Consider the following 12,505-nt stretch of genomic DNA (forward strand, 5'->3'; position numbering starts at 1 on the left):
ATAGCCATATAATGGACTATTAGTCAGCCATTAAAAAGAATAAGGTTCTGATATGGACTACAATAGATGAACTTTGAAAACATTATGCTGAGTGAAAGAAGCTAGTCACAAAAGACCACGTACTGTATTGATTCCTTTTATATGAAGTGTCTAGAATAGGCAAATTCATAGAAACACAGTGTGGTTGCCAGAGGTTTGGGGAAGTGGTAATGAGGAGTGACTATAAATGGGTAAGGGCTGTCTTCTGCGGGGTAGTGAAAACAGCTGGAGTCAGTGGTGATACCTGTACAATCTTATGGATATACTGCTGCTGCTGCTGCTTAATCACTAAGTTGTGTCCGATTCTTTGCGACCCCATAGACTGTAGCCTACCAGGCTCCTCTGTCCATGGGATTTCCCAGGCAAGATACTGGAGTGGGTTGTCATTTCCTTCTCCAGGAGATCTTCCTGACCCAAGGATTGAACCTGGGTCTCTTGCATTGGCAGGATTCTTTACTTCTGAGCCACCTGGGAAGCTTCAGTTCAGTTCAGTTGCTCAGTCATGTCCGACTCTTTGCGACCCCATGAATCACAGCACGCCTGAATCACTTTCTGCCTGTCCATCACCAACTCCCGGAGTTCACTCAAACTCATGTCCATCGAGTCGGTGATGCCATCCAGCCATCTCCTTCTCTGTTGGATGCCCTTCTCCTCCTGCCCCCAATTCTTCCCAACATCAGAGTCTTTTCCAGTGAGTCAACTTGTCGCATGAGGTGGTCATAGTATTGGAGTTTCAGCTTTAGCATCAGTCCTTCCAATGAACACCCAGGATTGATCTCCTTTAGAATGGACTGGTTGGATCTCCTTGCAGTCCAAGGAACTCTCAAGAGTCTTCTCCAGCACCACAGTTCAAAAGCATCAATTCTTCGGCCATCAGCTTTCTTCACAGTCCAACTCTCACATCCATACATGACCACGGGAAAAACCATAGCCTTGACTAGACGGACCTTGGTTGGCAAAGTAATGTCTCTGCTTTTTAATATACTATCAAGGTTGGTCATAACTTTCCTTCCAAGGAGTAAGCGTCTTTTAATTTCATGGCTGCAATCAGCATCTGCAGTGATTTTGGAGCCCAAAAAAATAAAGTCTGACACTGTTTCCACTGTTTCCCCATCCAATTCCCATGAAGTGATGGGACCAGATGCCATGATCTTTGTTTTCTGAATGTTGAGCTTCAAGCCAACCTTTTCACTCTCCTCTTTCACTTTCATCAAGAGGCTTTTGAGTTCCTCTTCACTTTCTGCCATAAGGGTGGTGTCATCTGCATATCTGAGGTTATCAATATTTCTCCTGGCAATCTTGATTCCAGCTTGTGCTTCTTCCAGCCCAGCGTTCCTCATGATGTACTCTGCATAGAAGTTAAATAAGCAAGGTGACAATATACAGCCTTGACGTACTCCTTTTCCTATTTGGAACCAGTCGGTTGTTCCATGTACAGTTCTGACTGTTGCTTCCTGACCTGCATACAGGTTTCTCAAGAGGCAGGTCAGGTGGTCTGGTATTCCCATCTCTTTCAGAATGTTCCACAGTTTATTGTGATCCACACAGTCAAAGGCTTTGGCATAGTCAATGAAGCAGAAATAGATGTTTTTCTGAAAGCTGGGAAGCTTGGGAATATATAAAAGTCACTAAATTTTCCAGAAAAGCTTTGTGAATGTACATTTGTATCTGTCATTATATGCTCATTTTCTAACAACTGTCTTCTTCTACTATTGCTATGTGAATTTTGTGATTTTGTTTTCTTCGCATCAGTGTAGTCTGTGGAAGTCACCATCTATTCAAATAATCCATCTTCCACAAGGTAAATAATAAACCATTTTTTAAAAAAGAATAAAGGCATAGTCTTTGCTCTTTATCCAAATCCTATATTATGCCGTAACAATTTTGTACTTCGCCTCTGCCGCTTTCCAGCTATCACAGAGATTATTCTTTATCAGGACCCATCAAGCTGTGGCATTCTTCTAATAGCTGGGTTGTATGTTACGGTATGGACACATCCAAGTAAACCACTAATTCTCAACTGGGGACAATGTGGAGGCCCCCCTGCCCAAAGCAGACAGTTGGCAGTATCTAGAAACATGTTTTGTTGTCACCACTGGAGGTATCTGTTGAGAAGAGGATGGGGATGTGGCTAAACATCCAAAAATGCACAGCTCCCCCTCCCTCCAACAACAAAGAATGATCCACCCAAAATATCAGTAGTACCAAGGGTGATAAACCTCCATTTAAACAGATCATGATTCATGAAAATTTAAATTATATATAATATCTGCTTTTACAATGTTGTATAATATTCCAATTTCCAGGTATGTAATAATTTTCTGATATATAATCTCCACATATATAATCACTCCCCTTTATTTTAGATACTTCGTTCCTTTTTTTTTATTATTATTCCAAAGCATCTTTTATATATATATATATATATATATATTTTTAACTTTTCAATATTGCACTGGAAGAAACACTTGTATAACAAGCCACTGTTCTCACATTGGGCTTTTTTTTTTTTTTCAGGAAATTATTAGATTCCTATAACTAAGGTAACTGGGTTAAAGGAGAATATGTTTTTGCCCTGGAATTATATGGGGCTCTTATTGTTATTATGAATAGGATTCCCCCACATTATATCTAGTTATTGCCTGTGTGCAGGAAAGTGGGTGACTTTCACAGTTATTTTCTATCCAGCCATTTACTTTTTTTTTTCTCTTTGTCTGTACCACGTGGCATGTGGGACCTCAGTTCCCCAAACAGGGTATGAACCTGTGCACCCTGCATTGGAAGGTGGAGTCTTAACCACTGGACCACCAGGGAAGTACCTATCTGGCCATTTAAGTAAGACACTTTTGGTTGATGTTCTTAGCATGGCGGTTGTAAGGCATAGTTCAGGCTGAGGCAGAAAAAAGAAAGACGACCTCAACAGAAGTAGGTTACCTTTATTCATGCAAGGAGGGGGCGACAGTGGGCCTAACGACCAGGCTGAGCGCAGAGAGGGATCAGGGAGGCTTCATATTTATAGGGAGGTTTGTGGAAGCGATAAGGAAAACGTTAATCAGGCAGGATGGTTTGGGTATTCTTTAGTTGAGATGGCATTTGTAGTTGGGCAGTGGATGATAAGTCTTTTGGGCAGGTGTAGGGAGTGGGAAGTTTCCGGGCAGGGGGTGATAAGTCTTCAGGGCAGGTGTAGGGGGTGGAAGGTTTCTGGACAGGGGGTGATAAGTACCAGATAGATGCAACTGGTCTGGAGCATCAGGGTGGGACCTAAAGTTCTGTTTTGTTTTCTCCGAAGTTAGGTGATTCAGCAAGGGCCTTTGAGACTGTTGTTTTCTTTTCTAGGCCCAAAAGACTCCTTCAGCGGTGCCAAGGGGTATCCTTGGAATGAGGGAGACTTTCGTATCCTTTCTATAATCTATTAGTGTCACCCTCAATTCATGCCAAGTAAACGTATGTACTAACATCCATCCACGTGCTGAGCTGTGACCATAATTTCCTCCTCCAGTCACATCACCACCCAAAGCTGGATGCAGCCACCATGGGGTTTCCTTTAGTAGCATAGTACCCACAAGAATTTGTTTCCTCCTCCTTTCCAATAGGTATAACTCTTATTTAATGGCCTCAAAGCTTCCAGAACCATATTCAATCACGACAGTGCTGGTAGACATTCTCATCTTTTTTCTCACAGTGTCAGGAACTTCTCAATACCTCCATGTTAAGAGATGACAGAGGATGTTCCTTGAACAATAGTCTTTCTGATGTTCAGAAAATATCCTTGTTTCCTAGTTTTCCTATTTTTTTTTTCTTTCCAGAATAGATTTTGAATTCAACTAAACTTTTTTTTTCCAGCTTTGATTCAACAATGGTATGCTTTGGGTTTGAAAGTACAATGAGTTAGTAAAAACAGGTTGCGTGGGAGACAGGTTTGGATCCAGCTGTAAGTTTTACGTATGAATCACCAGAACCCTACCCTTCCTCTCAGGATATTGTTCAGAGGTTGCATGCAAACGCCACTGGCTGCCAACCAGTAAACATAAGTGTGGCTTTTCTGATGGGCACACCCCTGGAAATACAGCAGGTCTGTTCTCCTGAACAAGATCAAAGAACCTGTTGAGGCTTGTAGTGAAAAACTTGATAAAACATTTCTAAGCCCAGCTAAGGAAAGAATGGACCAGACCATCCTAAAACAGCCCTGAGAAGCAGGCAGGACAGTTACTCCTAACCATCCTTCAACTGAAGCAGGAGTGACCAACAGCACTGGTTTCTCCAGGACCAAAGGGTTCCCAGGAACACAGGTCTTTCAGTGCTAAAACCTGAAAAGTCCCAAGGCTATAATTTAAAGGACGAATTTAAAAGGCACAAAATGTGTTTCTTCTCAGGGCAGGTGAAGGGTTCATCAATGGTGTGTGAACTTGAAGTACTTCTCTTTCAGGCGAAACTAAACCTGGGCAGGGTGTGGATTAAAAAGGAAGAGTGCTGTGCATTTTTTCTGATGGTTCTTTGTTTCTGACCATTTAGAGTTGCCCTAAACAAATCAAGATATCAGGCCAGACCAGAAATAGGTAACTGGAAAATCATTCCACCCTTTACCACAAGCCTTTTCAAAACAATGCTTCCCAGAGTACAAACTCCAGGCAGGAAATACTGCATACATTTTCCCCTTTGTCTCGGGACCACCAGTTGTGCCTTTTCCTCCAGGGTCTTCCTTCTTCCTAATGTTTTCTGCAAGTTTTTAACAAAAAATACCTCACTATCCAAAGTGAAGAGTTAAATTTTAGAAAATAGCCATTAACTCAATAAAATCAGGTTTGTGCTCTTGGCTCACAGTTATATTTCTTGAATAAAGAAGATGTGGTATACACACACACACACATATATAAAAATGCACAATGGAATACTACTCAGCAATAAAAAAGGAATGGAATAATGCAATTTTTGCAGCAACACAGATCAACTAGAGATCATCATACTAAGTCAGTCAGGAAGAGGACGAATACCATATGATATCACTTTTACGTGGAATCTAAAATATGACACAAATGAACTTATCTATTCCTGCAGTGGAAGCATGGAGTCCTAACCACCAGACTGCCATGGAATTCCCTGTAGATTTTTTGCTAAGTCACTTCAGTCGTGTCCGACTCTGTGCGACCCCATAGAGGGCAGCCCACCAGGCTCCCCCGTCCCTGGGATTCTCCAGGCAAGAACACTGGAGTGGGTTGCCATTGCCTTCTCCAATGTGTGAAAGTGAAAATTGAAAGTGAAGTCGCTCAGTCGCATCCGACTCTTCACAGCCCCATGGACTGCAGCCTATCAGGCTCCTCCGTCCATGGGATTTTCTAGGCAAGAGTACTGGAGTGGCTTGCCATTGCCTTCTCTGTTAAGTTCATATTAAAAGCTGAAACTTGGGTTACCTACACTCTTGGGGGAAACTCTTGAGGGAAACAGTTGATTCTAGTTATTCACAGTAGTGATATTCTATTTCTGCAGAGTACAGATGTGGGAAGATGGCAGGCCTGGCGTCCTGAGGTGCACTGGTCATGGCGCTCTTTAGCCCACCTGCATCCCACCTCCCAGGGTCGTGCCCGGTCCGCACCACCCCCACTCCCTTACCCCCCGGGGCCCCATGTGTTGTGTTGAGGGGGGCAGCGCCCAAGCGGAGTGGGAGAAGGCAGGAGAGCTCTTGGGGGTAAGAGGCGAGGAGTGACCGGCCGGGCAGCATGAGTCAGCAGCAGCCGGCGCGGAAGCTGCCCAGCCTGCTTATGGACCCGGTGGAGGAGACAGTGTGCCGCCGCTGCCGCAACCCCATCAACACGGAGGGCCTGCTGCCATCAAAAATAAGGATTAATTTAAAAGATAATGTACAGTATGTGTCCATGAGAAAAGCACTAAAAGTGAAGAGACCTCGTTTTGATGTATCACTGGTTTATGTAACTCGAAAATTTATGGATCTTGTCAGATCTGCTCCTGGGGGCATTCTTGACTTAAACAAGTTTGCAACAAAACTGGGAGTAGGCAAACAGAGTGTATGACATCACCAACGTCTCAGATGTAACTGACCTGGTTGAAAAGAAGTCTAAGAACCGTATTCGATGGATAGGATCTGATCTTAGCAATTTTGGAGCAGTGCCCCAACAGAAGAAGCTGCAGGAGGAGCTGAATGACTTATCAGTGATGGAAGATGCCCTAGATTAGTTAATGAAGGATTGTGCTCAGCAATTGTCTGAGTTAACAGATGACAAAGAAAATGAAAGACTAGCATATGTGACCTATCGAGACATTCACAGCATCCAAGTCCTCCATGAACAGATTGTAATTACAGTTAAAGCACCGGCAGAAGCCAGACTGGATGTTCCAGCTGCCAGAAAGGATTCAATCACAGTACATATCAGGAGCACCAAAGGATCCACTGACGTTTATGTGAAGTGGAGCAGGGTTCCCACTCAAGTAAAAAAATGCCAGACAGTATAGGGACCTCTTCATCCAAAAGCAACCCTCTGGAGCACCCTCAACCTAATAAAGAAGAAAATCCTCCACAGCAAAGTGAAGAAGTGCTTGAAGTGACCAACGGATGGTGTTTGAGGTACCATGCACTGAGTCTCTTGGACTCCTGTGTGGGTGAAGGTCCTCAGAGCAATAAATCATCCCTGCCATTTTCTGATTCTTGGTAGCCGCAAGAAGGCCAGGAGTGCCTCCAAGCACTTCGCTCCTTAGATTCCTGGATAATGACGGTTTCTGCATTTGAAAACAGCTCTTTTTATAATTATTCACTGCTTTTTTGCCAGTGAAGCAGTCATCTTGCCTACAGAAATTACTGAATGACATGAATATCACTCAAACAGATGGGCAGGCTGGGTGGACAGCTCCTCGTGGACTCTGCCCTTTGCCACCTGTAACACATGTCATCACAAAAGAAGTTGCCTTACACGGGTTCATGTCTGCGTGGATGGGTGTGTGCACGAAACTGACGTGACATCTTTGTACATATTTGTATGTCTAGATCACTTGTGAAACATGTCTGAGTGAGACTGTTCACCCTTGTACAGCCAAAATAATTTAAATATGGAAAGTAACAGACATATTCTCTAATTTCCATGGTATCTATAACTTATTAGAATCCTCTGAATGAGGGTTCGGTTCAGTTCAGTCGCTCAGTCATGTCCGACTCGTTAGAGGAGAGTTTTTTCCCTAACTTCTTACATGTAGAAATACATAAATGTGTGTGCAGTTAAAGTTTGTGGATTTAATGCAAGTATTTCAATGATTTCCCAGTGCTAAAATTGGACTTCAGGCTCCCTACAGAGTCACTGTATCCAAGCAGACTGATGACGTGCCCCAGGCTTTAGGGACAAGTGTAGAAATGCCATCAGCTCATGACTGAATTCCTTGCAAGACATGAATTCAGTCATGGTGACAGCTGGAAACTACTTCAACCTTTTTTGCAAGATTTTGTAATATGTTTCTGTACGCAGCCTTGCTCTTCAACCAGAGGGGTTTATTTATGATGAGTCACTGGTCCCCTGCCCTCTCTCCAGCTCTAGTCCCATGTTCCCGAGCACCTCACTCTTTCTACTTCATCGGGTAAGTCATTATCGCTCTGTGCCTCAGTTTACTCAGTAGTTTACCATTAGACTGTGAGCTCCTTGAGGGACTTTTCTTAATCATTGTTAAGCCCAGCGCCTTGTGCCACTCCTGGCAATTGAAAAGCGCTCAATAAATGTTTGAACAAATCAGGTGAGTGAGTGAATGGTAGAATTAGACTGATAATACTTGGCTCATACAAGATTCTTATATTGTTCAGATTCATATTTTAAACTTCTCTCACTTTCAAAGAAAGAATTGAAGCAATGTGAGATTAGGACCATGTAGAAAAGAGTTAGCTTAGGAATCAAAAATCAACATGCTGGAAAATCATGCCGAGTATTTAGGATTCGCACACCTCTGAGCTCCAGTGGCTTTTGCAGTCCTGTCCCTCAGCTAAACACCAGCCTCCTCCCTCCTCACAGTCCCTACCGGCTGCCTCTGCAGGCCTTGGCTACGAGGCAGAAGTTGTGTGTATAGGTCAAGTGCTCCACAGAGGATTCCAGACTCTGCATTGTAGATTTGGCAGCTGTCAGTTACGTGTGATGGCTAAACATGAGAGTGGATGAGGCCACCTAATGAGAGGGTAGCAGCAGGAGAAGAGGAAAGGCCCATTAGCATTTATTTTAAGGGGAAGATACTCACTCCAGGTTCTCACCTGGAGATTTCCATGGGGTCACTTGAGTCAGACATGACTGAGCGACTTAACACTTTCACTTTCACCACAGAAAAAGACTTTCCCAAGAGAGAAAAAAGAGAGGAGGAGGGAAAAAATGGCTGAAGAAGGTGGTGTCCCCAAAACCCACAAACGAAGTATGGCCACAGGTGACAGCATTGTTTTTAGGTAGCAGTTCCTTACTTGTGAAATGTGACAAGTGTTCTACTTTGCAAATAGTTCTGAGAGTAAAAGAAGATTGTGTAAATGAAAGCCCTCTGTAAACCGTAGATGTGTTACATAAATGAATCTTTTTCATAAAAAAAAATACATGCAGAGTACATCATGAGAAATGTTGGGCTGGATGCAGCACAAGCTGGAATCACGATTGCCAGGAGAAATATCAATAACCTCAGATATGCAGATGACACCACCATTATGGCAGAAAGTGAAGAGGAACTAAAGAGCCTCTTGATGAAAGTGAAAGAGGAGAGTGAAAAAGTTGGCTTAAAACTCAACATTCAGAAAACTAAGATCATGGCATCTGGTCCCATCACTTCATGGTAAATAGATGGGGAAACAGTGGGAACCAGTGAGAGACTGTTTTCTTGGGCTCCAAAATCACTGCAGATGGTGACTGCAGCCATGAAATTAAAAGACGCTTGCTCCTTGGAAGAAAAGGTATGACCAACCTAGACAGCATATTAAAAAGCAGAGGCATTACTTTGTCAACAAAAGTCCGTCTAGTCAAAGCTACACTTTTTCCCGTGGTCATGCATGGATGTGAGAGTTGGACTGTAAAGAAAGCTAAGTGCCAAAGAATCGATGCTTTTGAACTGTGGTGTTGGAGAAGACTCTTGAGAGTCCCCTGGACTGTAAGGAGATCCAATCAGTCAATACTAAAGGAAATCAGTCCTGAATATTCACTGGAAGGACAGATGCTGAAGCTGAAACTCCAACACTTTGGCCACCTGATACGAAGAACTGACTCACTGGAAAAGACCCTGATGCTGGGAAAGATTGAGGGCAGGAGGAGAAGGGGATGATAGAGGATGAGATGGTTGGATGGCATCACTGACTCAATGGACATGAGTTTGAGTAAACTCTGGGAGTTGGCAATGGACAGGGAGGCCTGGAATGCTGCAGTCCATGGGGTCACAGTCAGACACGACTGAGCAACTGAACTGAACTAAATTGATGTTCTATTAAGTTGCCATGATCACAGAGTGAGCCAACACTGAACCACTGCTCCGGGGGAAATACAAGGTTAGGTTCCCGCAAGCCTCCAGTCATAACCAAGAATCAATACATAACCTTCTGTTATGTGTGCCTCTGTTTAAAGACACCTTATTGACTATACATTGTTGACTGATTAACACTGAACTCAGGGCCAACAGCACTACATCTCAGGCCTAAGGAAGCTTCTCCAACACGTACTTTCTCCAAAAGGCACCTTACAGCCATCTTGCGCTTAGCAACACTGAACAGCACTTCACTATGCCTGGGGGCATTTAAAACAGCAAGGTCAGCAACAAAAAGCACAAAATGTGGCACTAAATTGGCCTCAGGAAGGACACTTGTTTGCCGTAAGAGAGTTGAAGCAAGAAGGCAGAGCGTTGTCTTGTTCACCCTCAGATGGGAGCCCATGCATACCCACAAATGATGGTGCGAGCACCACAGTTATAAATAAATTTAGTGAGTAGGTGAGTTCGCCGATCCAGAATCCACAGATGACGAGGACTGCCTGTAATAACAAATACACTTTTATGGAAAATTCTTACTCAGAAGAGTCAAATACCAATATTCTACCACTGAACCCTTTCCCAGAGTAGTTTAACATTGAGCACCTTAGGACTTATAAACCGTCATTTAGAAAGGAAATTAAATCTCCTTTCCATAATGGATAAGAAAGTGATGTGTTTCATCAGTCATTTTATTTAATGTATTTATCATCTTCAGCAAAATCCACCTCTTTTTATTATTCAATTAAATTCAGCCAAGCAAGACAGAATCTCCACCAGGAAAACATGGAGATGAGCAGGATGATATGAGATAAAGAAACTTCCAATCCTGTTGGGTGCAGGAGGGGAGGTTCAGAAAATTCGTTTTAATACAAGTGGAATATGATCAAGGCCACCATAAAGATCTTACATGTACAAGACTAGAAAAAATCTAATACTATGGAGGCCAAATGAAGGAGAAAGGGTATCCTCTTGGGACTGTCTGGAAGATATGAAGGAGATGGTGAGATTTGAAAAGATCTTGAAGGATTAGTAAAATGGTAGCTGGAGCTGTGGGATGGGGTGTTGAGAATGTCTTGATACCAGAAACATAAGAGCACAGTAGGGAGACCTGCTCTGGGATCTGGGTCAGAACTCAGCATGCACGTAGGGGAGGAGGAAGGCATGGTTTCCATTACTCCTGTAAAGCAAGGCACAGTGGCCTTGAAGTGATCACAGAGAAGAGAAGTGGAAGGCAAATGGCTAAGTGAAGAAGGGAAATCCATCCAATGATCTTAATCCTTCATACTGTTTTCAGAAGCTTCTAGGTTTATTCTGTTTTCACACTGCAGTGGTTAACTCTTTGCCTGTTCATCTTTCACCTCCTTAACTAGACAACATCCTAGATGTAAGCTTCCCTGGTGGCTCAGCTGGTAAAGATTCTGCCTGCAATGTGGGAGACCTGGTTCAATCCCTGGATTGGGAAGATCCCCTGGAGAAGGGAAGGGCTACCCACTCCAGTATTCTGGCCTGAAGAATTCCATGGAACTGTATAGTCCATGGGGTCGCAAAGAGTCAGGCACGACTGAGTGACTTTCACTCTCCAGCAGCGGTCATGGCTCATTCTTCCTTAGCATCCCTCCCTCTGCCTCTGTCCTCTCTCCCTACACACACACGCACACTCTAACATACAAAAGATGACCTGAACCATGGCTTCATGTCACCACACACCAATAAATATTTATTCATTCACTAAGCCCTGGTCTGTTTTCCTCAGGGAGGAGGTGACTAAACTTTGTTAGGAACTGTCCCTACATTTTCCCTGCAATACATGTGTTGGGAAGATTCCCTGGAGAAGGGAATGGCAACTCACTCCAGTATTCTTGCCTGGAGAATTGCATGGACAATATAAAACAGATAGTATTAATAAAATTCTACTAACAGCCAGTCTATAGCCAGGAACTTATAGATTAACTTTGGCCTATTATTTATTGCTTCTAAATTTGAATTTTCTATTAGAAGAGAGTATTAATTTTAAGAACAGATGTAAATTTTAAAATACACACTTTTGCAGTCAAATTGTTTTACTTACTGTTTCAAAACCTCGGTGTGGGTGATCAGGAAATCCACCTGGTCTACCGCCTTTAAATTCATCAAATAGTAAAAATGGATCCAGATTTTTTAACTGAAATAAAAATAAAACCCAGCAGATTAGATGTGCCTTTTAAGTCACACTACTTGGGGCTACATTCATAAACAGATCTAATGAATCTCATTAAAAACAACTTGGCTAATAAGCAATTTTTTGCAATACGAAATGCTTTCAGGAAAGAACTCCTTACACACACACAGTCACTAAATTAAAGAGTTGACATTTTATGAGAAGTGGACAAATGATTCATGATCGTCTAAGATCTAAGTAGTCAAGCACAAACAAGATACAGTCCAAAAAGATTCATAATCTCATAGGGGAACACACTAGAACATCAATTACTGTGCTATGATGATAAAGCTCTGGAGGAAGTTAACATATAGGAGAATGGGGAGACATTAGGGTAGGTTCAACCAGGGAGGTGTCACTTGAGCTAAGCCTTGAAGGACATATATGTAGAAGTTAATCAAGAAGCAGCAGGAGAAGGAGGAATATTCTAAATAAAAGAGCAGAAAAGCAGCTTGGTAAGATTGAAAACCTGTGAGGAAACTACTCTTGTGAAGCAAACAATGCACATGGAACTATGATGAGAGATGGGCTGAGGACAGAGGTCAAATCATAAAGGAGTTTGGGCTTTATCCTGAAGGCAATGGCTTTAATCAGGTTGAGATGATTGAGAAAGACCATTCTAGCATGTATGCAGAAGATGGTCTGGAAAAGGAAGAGATGGGAGGCAAAGAATATTTAGAAGGTGCTTTCAACAGTCTAGCTCAGTTGGTAAAGAATTAGCCTGCAATGCAGAAGACCCCCAGTTCAATTCCTGGGTCAGGAAGATCCACTAGAGAAGGGATGGGCTACCCACTA

General features: G+C 42.8%; 1 protein-coding gene and 1 pseudogene across 5 annotated transcripts in view; one reads left to right on the plus strand and one right to left on the minus strand.

Moving 5' to 3' along the window:
* PIR (pirin) overlaps positions 1-12,505 on the minus strand; it is a 151,734-nt gene that overhangs the window by 78,183 nt on the left and 61,046 nt on the right. For 4 of the 5 annotated variants that reach the window (XM_055438185.2, XM_055438182.2, XM_055438186.2 and 1 more), the window contains one exon: positions 11,582-11,674. The exons of the other annotated variant lie outside the window; for it this stretch is intronic. In XM_055438185.2, the coding sequence (XP_055294160.1) occupies positions 11,582-11,674 (93 nt within the window). The remainder of the gene's footprint in view (positions 1-11,581; positions 11,675-12,505) is intronic. 5 annotated transcript variants of the gene reach the window in all.
* LOC148773227 (transcription factor E2F6 pseudogene) lies at positions 5,708-6,704 on the plus strand (annotated as a pseudogene).

This window comes from Moschus berezovskii, chromosome X (assembly GCF_049115385.1).
Source record: "Moschus berezovskii isolate FMDL1 chromosome X, NW_MosBer_1.0, whole genome shotgun sequence".
Classification (NCBI taxonomy): Eukaryota; Metazoa; Chordata; class Mammalia; order Artiodactyla; family Moschidae; genus Moschus; species Moschus berezovskii.